Source organism: Sphaerodactylus townsendi, linkage group LG06 (genome assembly GCF_021028975.2).
Source record: "Sphaerodactylus townsendi isolate TG3544 linkage group LG06, MPM_Stown_v2.3, whole genome shotgun sequence".
Classification (NCBI taxonomy): Eukaryota; Metazoa; Chordata; class Lepidosauria; order Squamata; family Sphaerodactylidae; genus Sphaerodactylus; species Sphaerodactylus townsendi.
In genome coordinates this window covers 33,482,360-33,510,066 of record NC_059430.1, presented here as the reverse complement: position 1 = coordinate 33,510,066, position 27,707 = coordinate 33,482,360, and the positions used below count along the sequence as shown (strand labels likewise).

At 40.5% G+C, this 27,707-nt stretch overlaps 1 protein-coding gene across 3 annotated transcripts in view; it reads left to right on the top strand.

Annotated features, from left to right (window-relative positions):
• The window catches only part of CHST11 (carbohydrate sulfotransferase 11), a 239,441-nt gene that overhangs the window by 105,217 nt on the left and 106,517 nt on the right, over positions 1-27,707 (top strand). For all 3 annotated transcript variants that reach the window (XM_048502019.1, XM_048502017.1, XM_048502018.1), the window contains exon 2: positions 4,960-5,045. In XM_048502019.1, the coding sequence (XP_048357976.1) occupies positions 4,960-5,045 (86 nt within the window). The remainder of the gene's footprint in view (positions 1-4,959; positions 5,046-27,707) is intronic.

Sequence of the window (27,707 nt, the reverse complement as noted above, 5' to 3'; positions counted from 1 at the left end):
AAGAATGCCCTTATTGGCTTAGGTCAGCATGGCAGTTGCGCTGTTTCCTGTGAAATAATTAAAGGTATCACAGGCTCTCATATACAGATGCTTGACTAGAAGGTGGGTTGTTAACCACTAGATGGGGCCTGGAGATCTCCTGGAATTACAACTGACCTCCTGACTACTGGGATCACCTTCCCGGAAGAAAATGGTTGTTTTGTAGGGTGGACTCTAAGGCATGACATCCCACTAATGTTCCTCCCCTCCTCAAATCATGCCTTCCTCAAGCTCCTCCCCCAAATCTCCAGGAATTTCCCAATCTGTAGAAGAAGAGTTGATTTTTATACCTCGGTTTCGTTTACCTTAAGCAGTCTCAAAGTGTCTTACAATCACAATACCTTTTTTCCCCACAACAGGCACCTTTTGAGGTAGGTGGGGCGGATTAGGCTTCATGCAGAAATATGGGGAATCAAACCTGGTTCTCCAGTTTAGAATCTGCCGTTCTTAACTGCTGCACCACACTGGCTCCTGTAGAGTTGCTGCATTGAAGTTAGAATGGTGGAACTCTGTTTATGATTGCACTGCAAATTGCTGCTAGGTTTAGGGGTTCCAACTACTGGAGGGAGGCAGTGCTCAGCAAAGACTCTCACTGTGTGAACCCCTCAATGCATGGGGAGAAAGGAGGTGCCTCCTTCCCAGCCAAATTCATCTCATGCAGATCCTGTTCCTTGTGGGGCGGTGGGGAAGGCAGTGTCCGCTTGGCCAAGCCCTGCGTGCTGACTAGACCAACTCTTTTGATCTCCTTCCCTCCTTGCAGTGATTCTGGGTTCCCATCTTCAAGTCACCACCTTCAATGTGGCATTATGTATGTGGAAAGCCATGCCCAGGAAAATCTGCTAATCTCCGTCACTTTTACTTACGTAAATGGTACAGACCTAACTGTTCAGAAAGGTTTTTGAATGTCTTTGCAAGCCACCTGATTTTTTTTTATCATCCCCCTCCTTTCTGTGATTTTAACATCAGTTGCAATTTTAAAGAAATTTGTCTTGCTGTGGCTTTTTTGCTGTATCGTTTAAATGGATCACTTCATGAATAATAGTGTGGCAGTCTTGAGTGCCCGCCCCCATTTCTGAGTGTCTTTTCTCATTGGGTTCTCACAGAATCGGCTGTCTTCTGCCTCTAATTTTATTATGCTCTTTCTTTTGATGCAGCTTCAGGGTTTTTAAAATTATTATTTCTTGTCTTTATGATACAAGTGTTCTTTTTTGAGTAGTTTTTCTTTGTTGATACTCAGTTCTGCAGCTCATCAGCTGTCTCTGTGTGTAGCCTCCTTCACAGTGAGATTTCTGGAGGTGTGATTTCTTCCATAGAGGGATTGCATGAAGCAAAATCCATTTGTGAACAATATAAGCTCAGAGTTGTTATCTGCTTGGAAGCTGACCTTTTCTTTCTTTGCAGGGAAACATTTCCATTCAAAGTATGTGTGCGCCTGCTAAAACTTAATGATTGGTCTCCTGCAGGTGTTTAACCACTCAAAAATGAACCAATTTTTCCTATTTAGCTGTTTAACTAAAAATCTTCAGAATTTAATTATAATTGCATCCCATGGTAATATCCAATTGTTTAATTGTGAAGGAAAGTTGGAATACTTAATGTGTTTGTTTACTACCAAACTGTGGTGTCTTTCTCTGCTCGGAGGGGAAAGTAGTGTGTTCTTTCTGAAGATAATTACCTTTTTAATGTTTTGGTTTTAAAAGAGGGGGAGAAATATTTTCATTTCTGTCTTGAAAGCAAGAATGTGTTCTATCTCACTTCTTCAGAGGATTTTTGTTTTGCAGTTTTCATATAACTGTCAGATTTTAATATGCTAACCATTAAATAAGACCCCAATTTGTCTAAGTAATATATCATAATTTGTTGCTTTAGGGCAGTAAGAAAACCTAGTATAGCATCAGTGTTTGGAAACATAAATATGCAAGACAACATTCTACAAACCTCTTTAACACTGTAAAAGACTATTTTAACTTGAGGGGTTTTAGTTTAGTGTAGTAATAAGAAACCAATTTGAAACCTGAGTCTACTATCCTACTTATTGTGAGTTGTGCACCCATATGTGTGTTTGTGTGTGTGTGTGGGGGGGATAGTTTGCAGCCATGGTGACTGCATTTTGTACAATTGCTGGTATCTGAGCTGTATATCAGCTTATAGTGCTCATATATTTTGTAGCACTGGAACTTGGGTTCAACCAGTAAAATTCACAGTAATTGAGAATACTGAAATGATGTCGTTACAGTGTTCTAGATTTATTACTGTGGAATGAAAGGCTATGATCTTGTGTAAGTCTTATCCTGTTGTGACTTGCACAAATGGAGACACTTCAGAGCTTAATGAGGCATTATTTATGTATAGAAACTATACATACTATGATTCTTTCTTGGTTTCTCCCTCCGCATGGCAGCCCATCAGTGCGTTCAGGCCAGGAGGAAGAACTCCAGGTGATTACGCATGGCCCCCAGTTTATTTTAATTTTTCTCACCAACGTTGCCGTGCATTCATGAACTGTCCCTTTTTCCGATATTCTGATTGGCTGCAGGTGGCGAGGCAGGATCAGCATGGTTTTTTTAAATAAAAGAACCACCAATTTATTGTTTTTTGAAAGTCGCGGGGTAAGGGAAATCTCGCGGGGAGGGCCCGAGTCAGACCCAGAAGCCATGCGGAATTCATGGCCAAATCGGGATGTTTCACCTTCTTATCCCAGGATACATGGTCCATGCGGAAAACACCTTGGTTTTACTTCTGCTTGGCTTTTCAGCCTAGCTCTTTCAGAGTCCTCTAAATAAAAACAGCAACAGCTTATGGCCTGGAAGTAGTGTGTGAAGTTTGCTAAATCAGAGTGCTGCAAAATAGCTGCAAACCTGACAAAAAGCACACTGTTAAAACATGGAAGATGATGCAACAAGAGTTCCAGGGAACTGTATGGAATTTCTGTTTTCCCTGGTTATAATGTTGAGGATTATTCCACAGTACCTTATAAAGTTGTGAGGTGTTTTTTCATTCTGTGGGATATGATACCTTTGAAAATAATGTTACTATCGTCTTCTCGTCTTTTCCTTCTCAAACACCATTAGTTTTTCAGCTCTTTTGAAATCCATAAATACTTAAATGGAAAATCATGGTTTTTTAAGGTTTACATTTAAAAATAGTGTTGTATTTGAAACCATCTCTTAAAATAAAATATTAAACTGCACTCTTTCCTTAACTGCACCCCTGTAGTGTTTCATGACAAACCTGTAGATGATTTTTGTAGCCTATAGGCCTTTTGCAAAAGTAGTATTTGAATATTGTTCACTTGTTCCCCATCCCAGAATAGAGCAGAAGGCATCAAGAGATCTAAGAGTTGGAACACTGTCCTAAGGGTACTCAAATGTCAATTCAATAATAAGTAGACTTCTCTTTTAATTAGGGAAGCTGTCCTGTTGACGGGAGGACGCAGACTTACAGTGGCGAAGCACCCCAGCATGATGATATTGTAACCTCAGCTTGTGGGTTCTGTGGGGCAGTACTTGGAATGAGTTTGCAAAGGAGCAAATTTAAACAAAACAGTTTACTTCTCTTTACAAATAACACTTTAAAAACATTTAACATTTACAATTCAAGGTTCTGTTCAGGTTGCATTTCAAGTCCTTCTATTTACAGTCTACTGATATTGCCAAGTCCAAATTCTTCTTTGCAAGTTGGCTGGCTCCTGAAGACTCCAAGGGCTTGATGAACAGGTTGCAACATGATGAAGGTTTCCAGGAGAACTCTCACCCATTACAACCACAAAAGAAACCCTGAAACAATAACTCCAACATTTACAACATAGCAAAAACAAACAACTACCTTCCCAGTAGTTCCCAACAATATTGCAATTACCTTAACAAGGTGTTAAGGGCTTATAGAAATCAAGGTCCGAGTCTGGTACCCTTGTCTTCTCCAAAGAGCTCTCTGCTGCAGCCTCTTGCTGCTCTGAGTCTCCACCCCCTTACTGGGTCAACTCATTCTGAGCCAATCCATTCTGGGCATGGGGGTTACAATATCACTTCCAGCATGATTCAGAAGTGACACCATCTCATTTAGGGAATGCTCTAGCACTCACTCAAAACTCTATAGTTTAACCATAAACTTTCAGATGAATGTTAGAGCATCACCTGATATGATATGCCTCTTCCAGGTTGAACCAGAAGTGACATCATCACACTAGGGATGTCAACTGTGTGCCCCACCCCCCCATTTAGGTCACCATTTCCCTCCTACTACCCAGCTAAGTGGCAATGGACAGAGGCTCCAGGGAATGGGAGGTCTCCCACTGCCAGTGGTCAGCTTACAGTTTGAAAGTATCCATGAGGTCTTACAGTTTGAAAGTATCCATGAGATCAGTGTCATATTTCAGAAATAATGTATTGAAATGTTAGATTGTTAAATTCAGAGACTTACAGTACAATCCTAAACAGTTACACTGTTCTAAGGCCACTGACTTTACTGGTCTTAGAAGGGCACGACTCTGTTTGAGTCCTAACTTGTACATGACCTTGCATCAGAGTTCAAGCAATTGGAAATGATAACCATTTGGAAAATTTAGCTTTCTGGAGATTGTAAACTCATTTAATTAAAAAAAACCCAGTAAAAGTGCATTCATTAAAACAGCAACTCAACTGTTGATGTATTCAGTTGGATCTTTTCCACTTTGATGTGTATATGTGTGTGTGTTTGCCTGTGTAGCTTGTGGTATAGGCAGCATATTGAAAAGGAATTTAAGCAGAAAGATAATATGATTTAGTTATCTGAAACCCAAAAACTTCAAATCCACCTTTCTGGTTAAATATTTTTGTAGAATATAAAGTAGAGGTTTAAGAAATCCAGCATAATTCTTTGTTTAAACTTTTGTTTAATTAAAATTGTGGAAATGCTCACTGATTTTCAATTTTTCCCCATCAGTAATACGTAGGAATCCATTTGGAATGGACATCTGTTGCCGGAAGGGATCAAGAAGCCCGTTGCAGGAGCTGTACAATCCAACCCAGGTGAGTATCCCGGTGCTGCAGTGATAGTTTTAGAGTCTGGAAACATCTCATAGCTGCTTCTCCATTATTGGTCTGGAGAATCTCCTTCTCCTACACCATAAACTTACAACAAGCTGTACACTTGTCTGGTAAAGATTATTTGCTTTGCTCTGAACTCTAATGGATTATTATTGGGGAGAGGATAGATTTGCTGGTCAGTTGATTCAGGACAGATGAAAGGCAATACTTCACACAGTACATAATGATGGAATTCACTGCCACAAGGTGACATGTCAGCTACTAGCTTAGATGGCTTTACAAGGAGATTAGACATTCATGGAGGGTAGGTCCATCAGTGCCTATGATGAAACTGTGAAACACATCCAGAGGCAGCGTACACTGAATGCTAGTTGGTGAGGAGAAACAACAGAGGAGTTATGTTGAAGGCTTTCACGGCCGGATTCAACTGGTTGTGGTGAGTTTTCCAGGCCGTGTGGCCGTGGTCTGGTGGATCTTGTTCCTAATGTTTTACCTGCATCTGTGGCTGGCACCTTCAGAGGTGTATCACAGAGGGAAGTCTTGTAACAGACTTCCCTCTGTGATACACCTCTGAAGATGCCAGCCACAGATGCAGGCGAAACATTAGGAACAAGATCCACCAGACCATGGCCACACAGCCCAGAAAACCCACCACAACCAACAGAGGAGTTTCTGACCTCTGTGCTCTTCTTGTAGGGTTTTTAAGGAAAAAGCAATGCAGGGCTAAATGGACTGTTAATCTGATCTCGAAGGAATAGTCTTATATTGTTTCCATCTTTACCAAATAGGGAAACAATCAAACACATGCACAATGAATAAAATTTGATTTTTTTTTAAATTTAAGAAAACTTTGTGTTAGGCTAAATGTTGCAGTTGGTCCTAACCACATGACTGGCAAACTTGTTCAAACATGTATTTACAAAAGTGACTGGCCTCTGGTTTTCTGCATGTTTTTCCTACTTTAGTTAAAGGGAACAAGAAGTTAGATGAAAGGCATGAATGACATGCTGTATGAATGTCTTTTCCTGTAACATCTGAAACTAGAGTTGTCTCTCTCTTCAGTGCTGAACATTCAAAAGAGTCTGCACATTTAATGTTTGTGCCAGAAAACATTGCCATCATCCATCATTCATGTCACTTTAACATCAAGAACAAAATACCTGGTTCAGTGGAAGCACTGGTGAGAAAGGGCTGGCCAGGAAAGGAGGTAGTGGAAGCTGTACCAGATGCTTTTGTAGGGTAAGGAACACAACTGACTAATTGTATTCGGATTACTGGTCATGTTTGCTGTGGTTTGCTTGTCTGGTGTAAATAGCTACTTGGTGACAAGTGCTATCTGATCTGTGATAAACTTGTCACATCCAAGATTTGCTTGATTTGTTGACAAATTATGAAGGAGATGCTAATCCTTGATAACATTCCTGTATGATTATGGGATCCTGATAACGTGATTCTCAAGTATTCAAATTAGTGTCATTAGTGTTGGAATAGTACTTTCTGTTTGAGTGATGTGGAAAGTCACTTCAAAGATAGCAGATTTCTTTGACCAGTTTTGCCTCAGTTTGAACATTAATATATTTTCAATATGACCTGAAGTGCTGTGGCTTGTTCTGTGAACTACATCCTCTTCTGTGAACTACATCCTCTTCTTGTGTGTTTGAAGAATTAACATTTCAAGGCTTCATTTTGCAGGTAGGTTTCCCACAGTTTATCCTTATTTGGCATACCTCATGAGCAACATTTCCTGTCAGTAGTGGAGAGGAAATACTGCCATTCAGGGAAAAAAAATTTCTAGCCAACTATTAAGCATATTTATTAAGGTTTAACAGCTGCCTATTATATATTTACACCTTGGTGAATAACATTTTGTGAAACTGTCAGCTATTAAGGGAAGTGACTCATAATAAATCTCACTCATTAGATTTAACAAGGCACTAAATGTTTCAAATGCTACTTGATTATGGAAAGAATCACTGTTTTCCTTGCAAAACGGGTTCCGACTGATTAAAAAGAAATTTACACTGGACCAGTTGACAGTTGGCAGACACATGTTGGTTGGTATGTGGGGATGCCAAAACTTGCATGTTCAATATGCATTTCTAATGTGATCTGCTACTTGTATGAACTTGCTAAATAAATTATCATTTTACATGAGAACATTAGAGCAACATTTCTGAATATTAAAATTTTAACCTGAGCAAATTGGGCTTAATATTGCTAACTGGGAAGGGTGCATAAAATTTTGAACAGGAAGAAACTACACCTACTAAAAGGGGAAATCATAAAGCTTTGAAACGGTTTTAGGGAATGACTCATTAGGGAAAGAAAACTCTAACCTCTTTGACTTATTGCCTCTTGGATTTGCTGAGAACCAATCAGTACACGATTGCTACTTTTCTGTTCCTGTTGCCAAAGGTCACAAAGTAAAATAAAAACATGTACCACTATTAAAGAGGCCTTATATACAGAATCATTCTAAGCCTGGTGGACAGAAAAATGTCATGTCCTTCTGTGAGCAGCAGGCAATACAGTTTCTTTCTTATTCTTTCGAGGTATGTCATGTCTGAGCATTCAGCATTAGAATTCCTTCGGCGTCTGTCTCTTTGAGAGAGCCAAGTAGAGTCAATGTTTGAATAAGTCCAGAATTTCTCACAGCCAGTGTTGAACTAAGCAGATGACGTTTTTCACACATAAAGAATTTCCATCAGTACACTGGCATCTTCTGTTCATAATGCATTAAGGAAGGGCAGGAGGGAGGAGAGATACTTGGCTTAACACTCAGTTGCTTTTTTGGATGGCATTTGTATATGTACAAAGGACATGGCATAACAGCATCTCGGTAGAGGCTGTACTGTTGACATTCACAGTTCATCTCAAAGGGGTGAAAATAGCAAGAGACAGTGGGTGGAGGGGAGAGGTGAAGTGAGGTGATTGCCGGCTGTCATCTTGAATGCTCCCGTTGTTCCTTTTTTCATGTAGTTTAATGCAGATGTTGAAAAGAAAGCTTGATGATAAAAATTAAAAGAGCGCCCTGTTGCTGGTGTTTGCCATTCAGTGATGAGTACTGCTTGGCTGAGGAATGCCCCCAGGACCAGGGGGCAAATCCTCCTTACATAGTTAGATGCACTCAGGTGTGGTATCCCTTCTAACCCGTTCCCCTAAATTGTCTCCTGCTGCTGTACCTGAGCTGAAAACAAGCTGAAACAGAGAAGCTGATATTTCACCTTTCTCCTACATCTGCCTCCACACTTTTACTGAGGAGATGGAAAAGAGGGCACAGGAAAGAGGCTTTTGCAGGGGGTCGAATCAGGATACCACTAACCTTGTATTGCATCCCCACCAATTGTCCTACCCTTTAATGTTGGAATTGGCTTCATCAAGCCTATACCCTTTACATCAGGACGATAGCACGTGATAGCCACCAGTGCTATCTATCTGGGTCATGTGGATTTTGGATGGGCGGGTGGAATACAATTGTCAAAGTGCTATATAAACAGACATTCTTAAGAAACACTTACATATTGCATAAAAAGCCAATAATTTGGGAACTGGGAAAGATTTTCCTGAACTGTGCTTCTCTACATGGGAGCATGGGTGTGGATGCAACAAAACTCCAACAAAAACAGACTTTTCCCCATTGGCAAGTAAGTTCCAGATATTGCAAATTATTGGTTGAGGGAATACTCCAAAATGGCAGTTTTCAAATGACCCCTTTTACTCTTTCTCTTCCCTCTGTAATGCCTGTGCAAAATGGCAGATTCAGCAGCCATTGTTCCTGGCACTTCTCCCTTTTCTCCTCATCAGTTGCATAGCTGCCATGGAGGGGGGGGGGGCGCCCCAGGTGTGTGCCATTAGAGTCACGTAGGGGGGAAGAAAATTGTCCCCACACCCTTCCCCAATTTCCCCCCTAGGCCGGGCCAGGCTTCGGGGGCAGGCTGGGATGGGCGGCAGCCCAGACAGGCTGCTTTTGCAGCCAGATACTCTTTGCGGCTGGCTGAGCTAAGGTAAGTGAAGGGGCAGGGGGGAAGCACGGGGGGGGGGGTGGGCGCAGGAGGACATGGGCACCATTCCCCCCATGCCACTGCTCCTCATTTTCCTTTTCTCTTCCAAGCCTTGCTGTAACAGTTACAGCTGAACTCAGCAGGGAAAGGTAAAAATCTCCTTGCAGGGTGGGTGGGACATGCTACAGATTACCATGGCCTGTCTAAAAGCAAAGCTTTTTCAGTTGCTTGTTTAGTCACTATGTATAGGAACACTTACCTAATGTTGTGGTGGAACACTTCATATTGTCCCTGTCTCAGAGAGAAGGATGGGTAATTGTCAGAGGTAGAGAGAAACCAGGGATGACTGGATGAAAGAGAACCAGCTTCTCTTTGTTTATTGCTACTTTATTTTCAGACCTCAGAACTTTTTTTTTAAAATGGGCAGACTTGTATTTGCAAAGGATATTCTTTGACAAGCAACACTTCAGTGTCTTGTAATTTGTGTGGCCTTGAATGGACACGCTGGTCTAAAAATAAGTTAATTACCAACCAGCCTGCAAAGCTTAAGTCAACCAAGGTTCAAAATTTGCCAACAACATATTTGAGGCTGGAGCACATCTGCGAGTGTCACTGATCCCTTCATTGCAGTCAGACATGGCACCAAATCATAAGCAATTAAAGACACGATTTGGCAGGCTAACAGGAGAGGAAATTATATCTCTTCTCTCCAAAGGGTCTTGATCCTGTTCTCGGATGCAGGCAAAATCCTAATCAAATACCAAGGAAGCTTCTTTTGCATAGCAATTTAGGATATCCATTTTAATGTATGTAGATATATTTTGCTGTGATTCTCTCTAGACTTGTTCAATTCATCACCATTGATCGCTTGGTACACACCCAGGGCTTGCCCTTCAGTGTTTACAGCTTCTCACCGTCATCTGTTTGCCACTACTTCCAATGTCGGACTAATGTCTAGGGCTGCATGAAGTTTCATCTATGAACTTTTGATAGTAATGTGTGGATCATAAAGATTCAAACTGTGGACTTTGGTTAATGGGAACCCCCTAAACCTCCTGAAATGTTATTCCTGAGTGTCACCAGGCTCTCAGGAATAGCTTAGGGGCAATGTGGGGTGGGGGGTTATCAGTGGCAATTCTATATCTCGCAGCCAATAATTCATTGAATTTGCCTATTTCAGTGTTTATTGAATGTCCCATCTTGTTGATTGTATTCACTCATTCTGTCAATTCTACCTTCAGTCCCAGTGAGAAAGGTGAACTACAGTGTAAATAAATAAGTAAATAAATAAATAAATAAAATACCTTATTGCTACTGCAAAAATGACATGCTCACACGAGCGGAGATTCCCACACCTCACATCCATTATGGCTTCTATGTACAGCCAGACTGACTGTGGGTATCACTGACTCTGAATGAAAGACTGTCTGACAGTAATATGTAAATCATAACCTGGGTTTGTAGTGGATTGTACAGGCAATGGTGTGATGCACCACTTAAAATAACCCAGTCAGATATTCAGGTCAAAATGTGGCTAGTTGATCCAGCTGACATTGACTTTACCCTAGTACACAGCTTCTGTGCAAGGTAACATCTTTGCCAGTGGTTCTTAACTTTTAATTCACTGCCGCCCACCAAGTATGCAACATTTTTGTAGAAAACCTCCCCTCCCCCAACAATTAGGAAATAAAAATGGCACTCCATTTGTATTGGTATGTTTATGGGGTTTCCAGTAGTGGGAGTAAAATAGGGGGAGTACAGAAGCAGTGTTGTTTTGATGTCACGACCAGTCACATGATGTCATGCATCACCACCACATTCTAGCAACCCCCAAATCTCTATGGAAAAACGTCGAGATGAGCAATTGCTAGAACATTGTGGCAATGTCACAGTATTGTGTGACCCCACATGATATCTTGCCCCAACCATCAAAGCTCCCCAACAGCTGACAAGCCCATATGTTTATGATATATGTCGATGATCACAGATATCAGAATACATTCAATAAAAACCATTAGTCAACACATTAATGTAAGGTTTGATTTCTATTTGTTGTATTCTGCTTTTTAAGGGCCTAGAGGTTTATCTGGGAGTTTATCTGAGAGTTTATCCTTAGGATGAGGTGAGCAGTATAAAATAATAAAGGGAAGGCCTGCCTACACCGGAGACCAAAAGGTAGTTTCAAGTGTTCATCCCATGATCAGTGTGGCAGCAGAGGTGGACTGCAGAGTCCATGAAAATTGTTATGCAATGCAACTAATCACTTTGATTGTCCAAGAGTTCATTTTATTTGTTCCCCAGTATTCAGTTTATTACAGTTCACCTTCTGCTTGCTCACAAGCTTCTTTCAAAACAGGCTCCCCACTCATTATTGAGCTACATTGCTACTAGGCTTCCTATTTGTTGAAGGGGTCATATAGCCATCAGAGAGAATTGATAAATAGACCCAGTAGCTGTAGGTCAAACCTTAAGACCATTTGATACTTTATTGCTTCGGGATTGATGCCCAGAGTCTATGTACGTCAACAGAATTTTAACCACATCCTGTTACATGGTTACAAGAAAGCAGCTGGACAGCTGAGAATCACATCGCCCATGATCCTCCTCATCTGCTGAAAGTCCCAGTCGTCTGGCATCCAATGACTGAACAACATCGGTAGATAACGGTATATAACATTCCAGACAAGCCTGCATAATTTTTCTCTGGAGATGGATATTTTCTGTCCTGCTATGACTTGTTGACTGTACTGAGGCCACTCAGTACGCACCTCGTGTGCTGGAGGAGATCATGAGCTCAGTGTCCAGTTTGCTTGTGATCTTATGAATCACCATTTCTGTTTCTGAAATAATATTTCAGCCCTCAATTTCTACAGTCATATCTTCTGGCAGACCTCAGGCACTGGTGCTAGTTTGTACAAGCTTGCTAGTTACTCCCTGATAAAAAAAAATAAGTGATGGCTCGCAAGTAACGAAAGCCAGAACAAGTTGAAAACATAATTGTTGTTCAATAGAAGCTGTTGGCAGTGTGTTGTGTGAAGAATAGATGGGAGAATGATGTGAAGGAAAAGCTGTAGAGAGTACCAGTGAAGAAAAATAGGCTCTGATTAAAATCTTAAGCGGGGCAACAACAGTGGCAAATAGATTGAATATTTAGTCCCATTCTTGTACTAAGATTACTAGACCCTTGATCCATTGCAATGTCCTTCATGCACTACAGTAATTATAAAAAAGTTAAGGCAGTCCTCTCTGCAGGCACTGGGCACCCTTCGGATGACATCACATCACAGTGTTTACTAGGCAGGCTTTGCTTATGGGGTGGTTTGCCACAGCCTTTCCCAGTCATCTACACTTTGCCCTCAGCAAGCTGGGTAGTCATTTTACTGACCTCAGAAGGATGGAAGGCTGAATCAACCCTGAGCCAGCTTACCTGAAAACAACTTCCATTAGGATCGAACTCAGTTTGTGAGCAGAGCTTGGACTGCAATACTGGAACTTATCACTGTGCACCATGGGGCATTAATGATAATGAACTTTGAATGATTATTTAATATTCTTAGTATTATTATTGTTCGATAATTCTAATTGAGTAATTATATATATATATATAATATGTTAAAAAGTATACATGCACACTTTTTTGCATGTATAAAATCTGCAGTGTGTAACTGTGTTTTTTAAATATCGACAGAAGCCCACTTGTGACCATTTCTGGAGGCTGATAAATCTGTGTGAATAGTAAACTCTGGCAGCTCATAATCTTAATCAGTGTGTTTGAAGGCATTGATTGCTCATGCACAAAAGCTCATCAAGCATAAAGTGACAGAACAGAGTTAATAGAAACAGCCTCATATACAATGTCAGCCCCTAGTTATTTTATCCTGCTTTCAGAATCAACTGAAAAATTATATCAGTACCTCTAATTATTGCCTGTTAAAGCAGCAGGAGTCCAACAGGAGAAGAATTAATTGATTTTACTCTAAGGGGTTTTGTAGACAATGTTTTTGTGTGCAGTGAATGCACAGTTGTTCAGCTGGGATGTATTTCCACATCTAGTAGGAGTGTGGCAGGGAAATGTCATCTTATTCCCACAAGTGGCAAAATTTTATTATGCGACATATGGGGTTCACTTTTAGCCCTCCCCACTGTCAGCTAGCATGTTTGCAGTGTTATGTGAAAGACAGTTTATCAGAATCGTAGACTCCAACTGTTTTCTGATACTTCGGACAAGTGTCTTGCTATTTTATGCACTTCTGGTGGGAGGGAGATTGGTTTAATCATCAATACAGTTGTATGGCCTTGTTAGGAGAAAGAGAAAAAAGTATAAGCTTTTAAACCTTTAAAAATTGTATGCTCAAAATTGCAGCCACCTAATGGTGGGAAGACAGACTGCTTTCAAAATTGAGGCTTACCAGTATAGTTGAGTGGAGCTTATTTACATGATTGATTGTTGTTTTTTTTTAAAATATATGACATAATAAGTCCAGAATTAACCATAAAATTAAGAACATAAGAACAAGCCTTCTGGATCAGACCAGAGTCCATCAAGTTCAGCACTCTGAAAAGCGGAAAATAAGAAATTAATAAGCAGATTATATGACTGCCTCCTGCAATAGAAAACTGAAACGGAAAAGGTAAAGCAAAATATGGTTAAGCGGGCCCAGAATATCAACACGACAATTACATTAAAACAATGGGAGAATTTATATAAATATATATATAGATTCACCCCAAATACAGACTTGTGGGAACAGAGTTTGAAAATGTACTACAGAACCTATTTGATTCCCCTGACAACCTCACTAATAAACAAAAAAAAAAACTCACCTCAGTGTTGGAAATGCCATCAAGAAATAGGCACCTTTTACCATACCTGGTGGACCTGTAGGGAAACAAAAAATTTTTGGACATTAATTCATAAACATATTGAAACAATAACAGATTAACAATTAAAAAAACATCCATTAATCTACCTGCTGAGCCCAACAATGATAGACACGAAAATTGAGAAATCGCAATTACATTTAATATTCCATTTGATTATAGCAGCCCGCCTTGTCTTTGCCAAACACTGGAAATCGAACTGTACCCCAACAATGGAAGAATGGAAGCTTAAAGTGCAACAGCTTTATGTAATGGATAAACAAGCACATCAAGTAAAGCTGAAACATAGAGAAAAAACTGGCAGCTATGGACAAACTTTATTGCTAAAGAGAACAACGTCATTATACTTCCAGTTGATTACTAAAGAATGTTATTTTATTTATTTACTGTTATCTATCCTCATTTATGTTATTAATGACATGAGGTTACATATGTTATGAAGCTAATAACACAATTACAGGGAATCTGGGTTGATTCTATTTTATGACTCTGTACGCTGCTACTGTTTTTAAAGTTTTGTAATTGTGTTTTAAATGATTGTTGTAAACCGCCTAGAGCCCTCCGAGGATGAAGCGGTCTATGAAATCTAAATAAATAAGTAAATAAGTAAATAAATATAATACTAATAATAATAATAGAACTATATAAATATGAATGGTGAATGGTAACAAGATATGTATAGTAAATATAACCTCTAAATTGTCTTTATCATGAAACAGATAGTTAGTTGATAACGAATTAGAAACAAGAAATTAAATTTGAAGGCGAAGTCCTATAATTAATAATGTAAGATAAAAGGACAGGAAACACGATCAGTGTGTTTCCCTCTAATTTTACCTAATAGATATAAGTTTCATTATCTCCTTTTTAACCATTTCTATACTTTCCAATTTTCTTTCTCTCAACTTGATACCTTCATAGTAAATTTCTCTCCTCTTTCTTCTCTTCTCCTTTTTCACCCTTTAAATATACGATGTGACCTGAGAAATTTATCAGTTTGAAAGACTACAACCGAATTACCTATTTTAACCATTCTATTTGTCTTTTCTGTAACTTTCTTGTTTAAATTTAATAAAGCATTAAAAAAAGTCTCATGCCAACTCTGCTATCGTGTATGTGGGTCCCAACACCAGATGCCTTGGGGAGCTGACATGCAGGATGTGAAAGCAATGGCTTCTGCTGCTGCTGCTCCCGAGCACCTGGTTTGCTAAGGCATTTACAATCTCAGATCAATGAGGATAAAGATTGGTAGCCAAAGATCGACTTCTCCTCCATAAATCTATCCAAGCCCCTTTTAAAGCTATCCTGGTTAGTGGCCATCACCACCTCCTGTGGCAACATATTCCAAACACCAATCACACGTTGCATGCAGAAATGTTTTCCTGTCCCTTCTTCCAGCTCTGTTTTCCATAAAAAGAGCTAGAGAGCCAATAGCACTCAGAACTGAGCTGGTGGTGGTGGAGACAGGAAGCCTGGCTGAAATCTCCCACAACCAAGACATTCACTGAGTCTCTCTCTTTCTCTCTCAGCCTAATCTATATTGAAAATAAAATGGGGCAAGTGGAGAACTAGCTTCTGTCCTGAGCTCCTTGGCAGATAAATGTGTGATAGATTTTGATTCTGAATCTTGACTGGGAATCTCACAGATAATCAGCCTACATTTTGTATGGAAACATTTTCACCGAAAGTGGTTTGGGTGGAATTATAATCATGAGTGAAGGATTGGAGGGGACAGGAAGGACTATAGCCTATTCATAGGTGCAGAATTACCCTCTCCAGTGGCAGGAAGAAAATCTAATAGGGAACATCTCCATAACATTGTGACATAAAGCAGTGGTGCGACCGCACTTGGAGTACTGTGTCCAGTTCTGTTGCCCTTATATAAAGCAGTGGTGCGACCGCACTTGGAGTACTGTGTCCAGTTCTGGTCGCCGCATTTCAAAAAGGATATTGAGGAGATAGAAAAAGTGCAGAGAAGGGCAACAAGGATGATTGAGGGACTGGAGCACCTTCCCTATGAGGAGAGGCTGCAGCGTTTGGGACTCTTTAGTTTGGAGAGGAGGCGGCTGAGGGGGGATATGATTGAAGTCTACAAAATTATGCATGGGGTAGAAAATGTTGACAGAGAGAATTTTTTCTCTCTTTCTCACAATACTAGAACCAGGGGGCATACACTGAAAATGCTGGGGGGAAGAATTAGAACTAATAAAAGGAAACACTTCTTCACGCAACGTGTGATTGGTGTTTGGAATATGCTGCCACAGGAGGTGGTGATGGCCACTAACCTGGATAGCTTTAAAAGGGGGCTTGGACAGATTTATGGAGGAGAAGTCGATTTATGGCTACCAATCTTGATCCTCCTTGATCTGAGATTGCAAATGCCTTAACAGAACAGGTGATCGGGAGCAACAGCCGCAGAAGGCCATTGCGTTCACATCCTACATGTGAGCTCCCAAAGGCACCTGGTGGGCCACTGCGAGTAGCAGAGAGCTGGACTAGATGGACTTTGGTCTGATCCAGCTGGCTTGTTCTTATGTTCTTATCATTGTGAAGTATACAAAGATGTCTGTGCAAGAACTACAGTGATTCCTGGCATCTTGGTGCTGCATTAGATGCTTTATTGTTAATAATGATCATTGTTATTTGGCAGCTCCAATAAGTTCTGTATTTTCGATAGGTTCTGGAGAGCATAAACTGATCATTTCAACCACGATCTTGCCTTTGGGCAGTAGGGTTTGATTGGTTTACTCTTGTCTCCCTGCAACTGTGTTATTTAATGAAGTCTAAAACGTATGATTATGCTTATGACAATCACTGGCAAGCATGAACTGTCTGATGTATTGTATCATATGTGGTTGAATTGCTAAGTGATTGGGATTGTTTACTGCATCTTCAAAAAGTTGGATTAACCAATGATATGTGCTTGTTTTTTGGCTATCAAGTCACAGATGACTTGTGCTGACCATATAGAGTTTTCAAGGCAAAAGGTGTTCAGAGATGGTTTGTCCTTGCCTGCGTCTGGGTAGAGACCCTGGTATTCTTTGATGATCTCCCATTCAAATACTGACCAAGGCCAACACTACTTAGCATCTGAGATCTGATGAGTTAGGCCAGCTTGAACTACCCAGATCAGGGCTATATAGCCTGACTTCCATACAATCCTGGTGTGCCAAATATATGTAAGTGACTAAAGACCAGTGAGAAGCAGAGGTGGTTTGCCTTTTCCTTCTTCTGCAGAATCTTCCTTGGTGGTCTCCCATCCCAGTTTAACCCCGCATAGCTTCCAAGCTGAAATCAGGGTATATCATTCAGCTGTCCCTCCCAATGCCCAGTATATTCCTTGAAAATTTGCAGCCTGTTAAGAAATAAATGAGCAGTATGCATCTGGCATGTGAATGGGCGTTCAGGTTGTAAGGCTGCCTTAAGTAGGCTTGTTATGTCAAAGTCTGCAAACTTCTGCATCAGAAGAATCTTAATAGTATAATTCTGTTGCTGAGATGAATCCCAATCCCCCCAACTTCTCTCTGCTATGAGGATTAGCACCAAATCAAAAAGAGCTGGCTTTTTTTTTTTACAATGTATTTAAGCCAATGTTATATTTCTGCTGCTTGGAAAAACCCAGAGAAGGGTGTTCCTTACTTTCCACTCTTAAATCACATCTGCTCAATGTTCAGACCACAACGTACTGAAGTACATTGCAGAACATGAATCAAAACATTCACACGCAAGATTAAGACCCCTTTCTTTAGTTAAAAAATGAATATTGGCAGAGCCTGCTCTTTCAAATGAAACTAGTATGAAAGGCATTGCTTAGCCTCAGACAGCAAATTTGGAAAGGTATGAACATTAAACAAATATCCAAAAAGTAAATATCCAGCTCCACCACTCTTTGCTGCCTGAAGGTCTTCTCCCTCAGATGACCCTGGAAACCCAACGGGAAAGTTAAAACAAGTTGAACCCATCAGTCCCCATGGGGCTGGGAGGCAGCAACAGGCAAAACGTTGCCTGTTGATATCACCAGTGGGAGTGAACACGCCTTCTGTTGACCCAGTGTCAGCTTCCTGGTGGGCCTGCTGATCTCTTGGAATTACAGCTGAATTTCAGGTGACAGAAACCAATTTTCCTGGATAAAATGACTGGGAATAGACTTTATGACACACGGAGATCTCCCTCACTAAATCCCACCCTCCCCAGATTCCACCCCCAAATTTCTAGCCCAGTGTGAGATTACATGGTAAGTAAAAAAGGTCAGTCTATCTCTAAACAAACACCTCCAATTTCCTTTGCTGCCTCTTATTCCTGGAACATCCACCCAGGACACCTGCATAGTTCCACCTCTCCCACCTCTTTCAAATTCCATTTTTGTTAATGGAACCTTGGGTTCAGCCTGTGGTTGCCAACATCAAGGGAGTAGCTAGAGATTTTCTGGGATAACATCTGATCTCCAGGCAACAAAGAGCAGTTCATTGAGGTACTTCTCTTTCTTAAGCTCCACCTTCCTCATTCACCATCCCCAAAATCTTCAGGTATTTCCCAACCTGGAGCCTGCAACCTGAACTCCACCCTATAGTTTCTTCCATTGTGGAAACTATATTTCTCCTATTCTTGTCCCTGCCTAGACCCGTCCTCTTTTCCTTCCTTTCCTGAATCTTCTGAGTCAAATTTAATACTGTAAACTCTTCAAGGCAAAGATCTTTTCAGTAAAACTCCATACATGTTGATCATTCTGAAATAACAATAGCAGTAATAAATAATCTACACGTAGCTTAGCATAGTATTCTACAGCCAAGTCCCATGCATTTTTGTTTGGAGGTAAGTTGCATTATGTTCAGTGGAACTGATTTTTTAAAATGAATATGCACAGGACTTTCCATATCATGAATTTTCACCTGAAAGTTGTGCCCTGCCTCAGCAGCATAGCACTTGCATTGCCTGGCAAAGGTTCCATCTTCAATCCCTAGTATCAACACCTGCTGCCAGTCAGAGGAGGCAATACAGAGTGAAGAAGTCACCCAACTTGGTATAAAACAGCTTTATGTGTTTGTCTGCCCTTTGCCACTCACTTTCTACATAGTCTAGGGCAGTGGTTTTCAACCTGGGGTTGAACAACCCTTTCACAGGGGTTGCCTAAGACTCTCTGCATCAGTGTTCTCCATCTGTAAAATGGATAAATGTTAGGGTTGGGGGTCGCCACAACACGAGGAACTGTATTAAAGGGTCGTGGCATTAGGAAGGTTGAGAACCACTGGTCTAGGGCCAGTACAGTTCCTCGGCCAGCCATCCTGCCGTATGACAGACTGTTATGTAGTGACCATTGAGTTTAGTTATTGTGAGCATTTCACATTCATATTGGCAGTAAGCAGGTTGCCATTTCCCACAATTCCTGCAAACATGAAAGTTTCCTATTATGGTAGTAAAAGGGTTGAGTAAAACAAAGTAGTCATTAATCCAATTAGAGAATGGAGGGAAAATGAGAGGATGGAAGGCTGTTGTGGGGAATTGGCCAAAGTAGCTGAAGCACAAACTGACAGGTGTAGCAGGGAGAAGCCTTTTCACCTCTTCTCTTCAAGCAGACCTCAACATTTGCTATGAGTGCACTTTATGCAACTTCCTTCGACAGACCAGCATTCATACAGCAATAAGATTTAGTATCATATTTAGAAGAGCAAAGCTTTGATGTCAGTGGAAGGCGAGATTGCTCGAGCAGATGCACAGTGGTAGCTTTCAGTTCATTTCAATGCATTAAATATTCATAATTGGCAGAGCAGCTGGAGAAAAAGAACATTTGCATTGCACTGGTGCGCTGGAAGCAAAAGGCTTTGGAGTGGCTCCAGAGTTTAACGTCTTGCTAAATGCAAGCTGAACGGAGGTCCCCGTGGTGCAGGTGAGATGTGGTGTTAGCTCATTCCTCCACTGCTGCTGTTACTTTTGTTTTTCAGAGCCTCTGTTGTCAAAATATCATTTTTAATAATTAAGCTCTTCCTGATCAAAGTTGTTCGTGGCCCACTGTGGGTCCTGCGATGCTCAGTAGAAAGGTAGGTGTATACATATTCTAAATAAATCAGTAGGCAGGGGGCTGATATAACTTAGGGACTAAGAAAATGATATCATTGACTCACATCTCATCTCAGCCACAAATTCACTGTTAGTTTTATCCTAAGCACAGTTACACCATTCTAATCCCATTAATTTTAAGGGACTCAAGCAGGTATAAGATTAAAGTCGCAACAAAAGACTTCAGACAGTGCAGTCCTAAACAGAGTTACATCTTCTAAGCCCATGGAAGTCAGTGGTCTTAGAAGAATGTAATTCTGCTTAGGTTGGTATTGCATATGGCTTTAGGAAATCCTCACTCTCTTTGTGTCTTCTGCATTGTCATACTAGCCACTAGCCCCTTATTGTAATATGAGCCACTTTACGGAATTGTAGTAAGTCAGTCCCTCTTTCCTTGGGAAAATAAAACCAGAATCCACAGGCATCTGATGTACCGCTGGATTACTGCTTTATTTTGCTGCTAGGGTTTAGCACAGGGGTAGGGAACCTGCAGCTCTTCAGATGTTCAGGAACTACAATTCCCATCAGCCCCTACCAGCATAACCAATTGGCCATGCTGACAGAGGCTGATGGGAATTGCAGTTCCTGAACATCTGGAGAGCCGCAGGTTCCCTACCCCTGGTTTAGCATAACTACCCATCTGGAAATAATTTCTTTGGGTCAATCCCTGCTCTCTTCACCTGTCCCAAGTAAATCTTTATCCTTGCATTTTCCCTTCATGGTTGTTGCATTAAAATATTGTTAGTGCTAGAGGTGTCAGCCTTCAAAGTCCAGCTCCCTCCCCGGAGTCTTCATTAGTTACCATACATTTCTGGACCTAATATTGATACATCTCCTCTCAAGTAGATGTATCAAATGTGTGCGCATGAACACTAAGGCTCCATGCAGTGTCCAGCCATTCCATCTCCTGCAGCTTCTGTGCTGTGTTTAGGATTATTGATAATACAGTGTGGGACAATTATGTTAGTTCAGCATTAGTGAAGTCAGGCTTTTGAGAGTTGGATGATAGGCTACTGCCCAGTTAATCAAAACATTAGACAGAAACAGCCTTTTGCAATATATAATAAAAAGTTCCGAGGCAGTGATCCTTGCTGCCAGAATCAAAGTGTTATAACAATGACCCATTTTCATCTGTGTAACGTTGGAGAGCATTCAGTAAGGCACACTGACAGCCCTAAGGGTTATGAGCTATGCAGTGTTCTTCAAGATGGCAAAACTAAATGTATTCAAAAGTATGTTTTTTAAAAAAAAAATCAGTCTTCAGGATATCAGTTTTACTACCCAGAAGAAAACAAAACTAAAAATTCCTTTTCAAATATTGCCAGTGTCAAATTGCCAAACTAAATATTGTGGCTGAGGGTAGTACTGTTCTGTTGAAACATCCACCTTGGAGGATTATTGAAATGTAATTTCAATTTTTACATTGATAAGTCATGGTTAGGAACACCCAAAATATATAAAGGACCAACAAGGATAATTTTCCACAGAGAAAGAAAGTGGCTTTGATATAACAGCTTGTTTAGTGCCATCTGTGAATATGGCAGCATACAGAACGGAGGCAAAAATTAGATAGTTCCCTTTATTCAAGGAGTTTACACTGGACAATTAGAGTAGTATAGTGGTTAGAGTGTTCCAAGAGAACCAAGTTCAAATCCCTGTTCTACCATGGAAGCTTCCTAGATGACCTTGGGCCTCAGTTACGTTCTCCCAGCCTAACCTACCTCAAAAATTATTGTAAGGATAAAATGGAGGAGGGGGAAATAGTGTTGTAGACTTCTTTGGATCCTGATTGGAGAGAAAAGCAGAGTACAAATAAATACACATTAAAATAAGAAGTACAAATTAAAATACCGTAAGTGAATAATCTCCAATTGGGAACAAAAAGAGGAAAATTTAGGCAAATGTAGTCATTCTCTCCAAGTAACAAACACATGACTGCCTTTTTCCCTGGTATTATGTGTTTTCAATTCTTTGGATTCTCCAGCTTGAATAGCATTATGGTTTCCAATATTAATGGGCTTCTTCAACTTACCCAGCGCCTGTTTTGCCAGAAAATAAAGTATGGTTACTTTTTTTGTTTTGTTTTAAATCTACCTTAAGTGTAAATGATCTTGTAAGAAAATACTTTGGTGCAAAAGAACGATCCTTTAATCTGTTTCAATGAATAATTGATTCTTGCTCTTCCTAGCCTTATCAGTGTAATTAAATCTATGTACAGAGATATCTTTTAGGAAGATATTGGTTCTTTCTAAATAGCCATTGGTCAAATGCAACCATTTTCTGTAAGAGCTGGCCATTTTTATTATTATAAAATGCTTTCACAAGGAGCTCTTATTCACTCCTGAGGAAACACTTGAAGTAATTAATGGAAAAGTCATCTGATTGTTGCAAATTTGTTCAGAAGGAAGCTATGAATCTATTTTGCATGGATTTGAATATTGGTTCTGGCAGCTGTAATGTGTACAGTTGGTCCCTGCAGGATATATCATACGGTTTCATATTTGTGCCAATATACAAGCCAAACAAATGAAGGTGTGTGACATTTGTGAGGGATTAATGATTGCCTCAGAGGAATAAATTGCTCAAAGCCATTAACCCGGGGAAGTCATTAATCCCGAGAAAATACTCTGTGTCTCCATCGTCACTGCTGCTATTCTGAGAAAGGATATTTTCTTTCTATGTTTCTTTAAAATAAATAACTGTAGGGAAACAGTAGGATTGTGACCTCATTTGAGAAAGAGTTCAAGGGTTCTTTATAAGCCTTCCTGATGCAGGGAGCAAATAGATTAGCGCATTGCAATGCCACCTAAAGATACTGGCAGATTTTATTTTTATTCTTCAAGACATTAGTGTTCAGTATACTTATTTAGACCAGAACTATGTGCTGGGGCTCTCATGACTGGGGAGGAACTGCGGGATAGTGATAGAGCAGAGGCTTAGCATTCAGCAAGTCCCAGGTTCAGTCCTGGGCACCTTGAGTTCATCATCATCATCAACCTTTTTATTGGCATAAGTTTAAAATACAACAGGGAGGTTGAGGAGAATCAAGTTAAAATAAGTAGGTTCGGACATTTCCAGCAGTTAAAACAATAAATAAATAAATAAACTAAAATCTGTGACGAATCTGCTGTGCCAGCGCCAGGAATTTGGCAACGTCTAGGGATCTCTGAGGAGACTGATCACAAAGCAGAAAGAAGGATTTAACCTTATCTGGTGAGTTGGCATAGTTCTCAGTGTATGGGTCTATATATTGTCTTCTAGATGAAGTATATAGTTCGCAATCTAGGAGGATGTGCTCGACATTTCACCGGCTTTTTGTGAGCAGGGACACGCTCTTTGTTGGTATGGGATCTGGAGAAATCTCACGCTCAGGACTGCTTGAAGGTAGGGCATTCAGTCGGTTTCAGCCTTAGGGTATCACCGGAGATATGGTGAAGATATATTGTAAAGCGCAATTTGGTAGCCCTTTACTCAAAGGAAGAGGGTGGGATTCCGGTAAACTGCTCCTTCATGTATTGAGTAGAAAGCAATTAATTCTTCAGTGTCAAGCAGCTCCAGTTTAGCGATAAGAAGTTTGACTATTTGGCGCTTCGTCCATGCTTCTATGAATAGCCCAAAGCCAGTCTAACGACTTAATTTTTGTCTTTATCAGAAGACTTTAAGTGGAGAGGTAGGAATCTGGTGCTATCTTCGCTGGTTAGGCTGTCCTGTTCTCCTGATCGGAAATGGAGGCGCAGCCAGTATCGAAGCGAGAAGAGCCATATACATGTTTCGAGAAGATTTAGACCTAATTCCGAACATAAAGAGAGAGATGACACGCTGTTCGAAATTCCAAGTAGTTTGCGAAAGAAGCTAGATTGTATAGACTCAAGAGGCTTTAGATTATGATTTAGCCAGATTGGAGCGCCATACAAGGTTTTTGGGATCAGTTTGCCTTCAAAGGCTCTCACTGCTGCTGGGACGCATTGACCCCCTTGGGAGTAGAAGAACCGCCTAATTGCTGCCGCGCACTGATTGGTGGAGAGGGAGATGTGCTTGTATTGCTCGGTCCAATTCAGGTTATATTGGAAACGGATTCCCAAGTAGTTGAAACTTTTGACTTGGTCAATTCTGTTCCCACTGATAGACCATGCTGCTGGTTTCCACGCTTTTGAGAATGTCAATGCATTTTAGTCTTCTCATAGGTTTATTGTAAGTTGATTGTATCTCGCAGTAGTTCATGCGAAGGGCGCGGAGTAGACGCTTCCAGGCCCATCTTGGCACGCTTAGGAGTAATACCGCACATCGGGCGTATAGGAAGGGTGGTCAAGGGAGCGTTGCTAAGGATGGGAGGGTGAGCTCGAGCGGTTGGAAGGGAATTTGGCTGTCCTGTAAGGAAACAGGTTGAAGAGGCGGTAGAGGAGCAAGGACACAGCCTTGCTTGACACTCTTATTAGAAATTATTTCGGGGGTGCATGAGCTCGCAGTAGGATTGTAACGTATGCCGCAAGTGGTGGCAGTATAAAGTCTTTGGATGAGGAGAAGTAAGTTTTCTCTATCCCCAGAGCACTTTAGTTTGTTCCAAAGAAGTTGCTCTGGGGATTGAATCAAAGGCACTCCCTCAGGCTCCAGGAACGAAAGCATATGGCAGTCCAGAGCGCTCTTGGTTTTTCCATATCGCTTTAGGTGCCTCAGTACCGCATTAAAAGTGGTCAGGAGCCGCAAGCGGCCCTTGATGAAACCGATTTGCTCAGGACTGGCGGTAGCTGAATGGCCCATTCATGAAGTTTCTCAAGGAGGTGATTCATGCGTACAGTTTCCCTGGGATAGATAGGAGGCTGATTGGCCTGTAATTGGAAGGTGTATCATAATTTCCTTTCTTAAAAATTGGAACAACAGTGGCCTTGGTCCAATCTTGGGGTAATTGGCTGCTATTATCAATTGATGAGAAAAGTTTCACCAATATAGGAGCCCAGTTTCCGGCATAGTTGGTAAAGATTTCAGGGAATAGGCCATCTGGACCAGGGGCCTTTCCATGTTTGAGTTTTCTAATAAGCCAGAATATTTCGGTGGAAGTGACTCGAGGCCATCTGGGCAGGTCTTCAAGAGCAAGTAGCTCCACATCGGGTTGATTGGAATCTGGGTCAGAGAAGATTTTATTGTAGTGCTCCCACCATGTTGAAGGGGTGATAGAGGAGGCCAAGGTGTATGCGGTAGAGTTGTGAGAGCTGCCCTTGGAAACGAGGTTCCAAAATTGTTTGGTGTTCTTGGCATTGATTGTAGCAATCAGATCAGCCCAGGTTTTTTTGCACCAATTGCCTCTTCTTTATAATCAGGGCTTTCTGGAACTGGGTTTTGAATTGTTGGTATTCGTCATATGATCTGGCAGTCGCATTTTCTAGGAAAGTACGATGAAGGGCTCTGAGGTGTGCTTTCATTTGATAGCACTCTTCGTCAAACCACCTGGATATTTTCTGTCCTGCAGCTGAGTATGGCCCTTTGTTGGGAAGAGTGGCCTGGCATCTTGAGTTGTAGACTGTGGTGGGATTCAGCAGGTTTGCACCACTTAGGCAGAAGTGGTTGTTAAAATGGTGCTTGTAAACAGCCAGTTGTTAAATTATTTAAATCCCACCTCTGGAACTGGTTGTTAAATTATTTGAGTCCCACCACTGGGACTAATAGGAGTTGGGGGCTACACCTTTGAGGGGCTACACCCTGAACCAAACCTGGGTGGTGTCATCAGAAGAGTCTCTTAAAGATACCCTGCAATTTTGGTGCTGCTAGCCTAAAGCCTGCACCCCCTACAGGCCAAAAACTGAAACAATACTAAAAAATACAAAAAACACCAACATGGGGGAATGGGGGTGGGGAAAACTCAGATTTTGCACCGCGCTCCATTTTCCCTAGCTATGCCTCCTCATTGTCCTAATCCGTGAATGTAGAATGAGGTGGTAGCATTGAGATAGTAAAATGAGTTGCATCATTTTTCAAAAGTGTGTTATATTAATAAATTCCCTATAACTGGAAAACTAGTAGCCTTCTCCCTGATTGGCTTATTTTTTATTTGAAGAAATAAACCCCATGTGTGTGATGATACTGTGTCACTAACAAGTATTTTTCAACTCAGATGAAAGGAATAGAGTGACATTTTAAAAAATAAAGATATAGATATAAACAGAACAGAAAAAATATCAGAACAACTGTTAAATCAATAGACAAGGAAAAGAAAGAATATGCATGCACTCATACATGCATTTATATAAATAATGATATAATAACCCATAGACAATAAGTGATAATGGCAGTTAGGAACAATAAATAGTGGTCTAATAATGAACATTAAATAGTAATTATCATAATAATCTTAGTATAAATCATGATACCCTAACCAGAATTTGAAAAATCCCAATAATGATGTAAAACATTATTGTAAGATTTATTATAATAAAATAGATGAAAAAAGTTTGCAATGACTACAATTGTAAATTTCTAAAAAACTTCCCAAACATTGAAAATTAAATCCACATATTATTGTTATCTATTCATAATATATTTACATGTTTCCCCCTTTGACAACTTTTCAATACATTTAAAGATTATTATTAATTCATATATATCATTTCAACAACCTCATTTTATATTCCCCATTGTAAAATAATAATACGAGTAATATTATTTTCACTTATCTTGAAATTCTTTAATTGTTCTTTTATTCACATCGTTCATCAGTTTTGCCATTATTGCATATTCAGTTAGTTTGCTTTCACAGCCTTTTCAGATGGACAGTTGACCCGGCCCCGTGCTTTTCATGCTTTTCATTTTGCTGCAAATATGATTCTGGCCACCGTTACCAAGTATCAAGTTCTTCCAAGATTTCTGGAAAAAATGGGGTGGGGTGTAGACACCTAATAACATACTTTTCACTTCCATAGCAAATTTAATTTTGAGATTTTTTTTATTTCAGCACATATTTATTTCAACATTTATTTATTTCCAATATTCTTTTTGTTCTTCTTGATTGCTTCGTACAGATGCAGCCAAGAAGGCAGGTAGGATAAGGAGTGGGTTGAACTGCAGCCCAGGCACCTTACCATCCATACTCTCCATGGTGTATAAGCTGAACATCAGTCTATGTAATTTGCCAGTCCCTATTAGGAATTAACCAAATTTGGTGAAGCATCTGAAAAAAATTAAAATCCTGAATGTGTTAACAGTATCTGAAAACTACCTATATCTGTCACAACTTTTGTAGGGAGTAACAGAATGACCAGAGAGCTAGGGTGGTGTAGTGGGTAAGGTGTAGGACTAGGACCTTGGAAACCCAAGTTGAAATCCCAACTCGAGCCATAGAAGCTTGTTGAGTCTTGGGGCAGTCGCACACTCTCACCCCTGACCTTGGCTGGTATTTGAATGGGAGATCTCCAAGGAATACCAGGGTTGTGATGCAGAGACAGGGAATGGCAAATTACCTGCCAGTGTCTCTTGCCTTGAAAATGCTATGGGGTCTCCATAAGGCAGCTGTAACTTCACAGCAAAAATAAATGACCTACTTGCATAACACCATATAGATGGTATGTATTCCAAAATTTGAAATAAAACAGTATCCTATGTACATTTCTGCTGCAATATAGGAAAGGGCTCAGGGTGCCAATAATTAATTAAATTAAAATTATAGCCTGCTATTTCTTAATCAAGACAGGATCAGGGTGGCTTAAAAATAATGAAACTA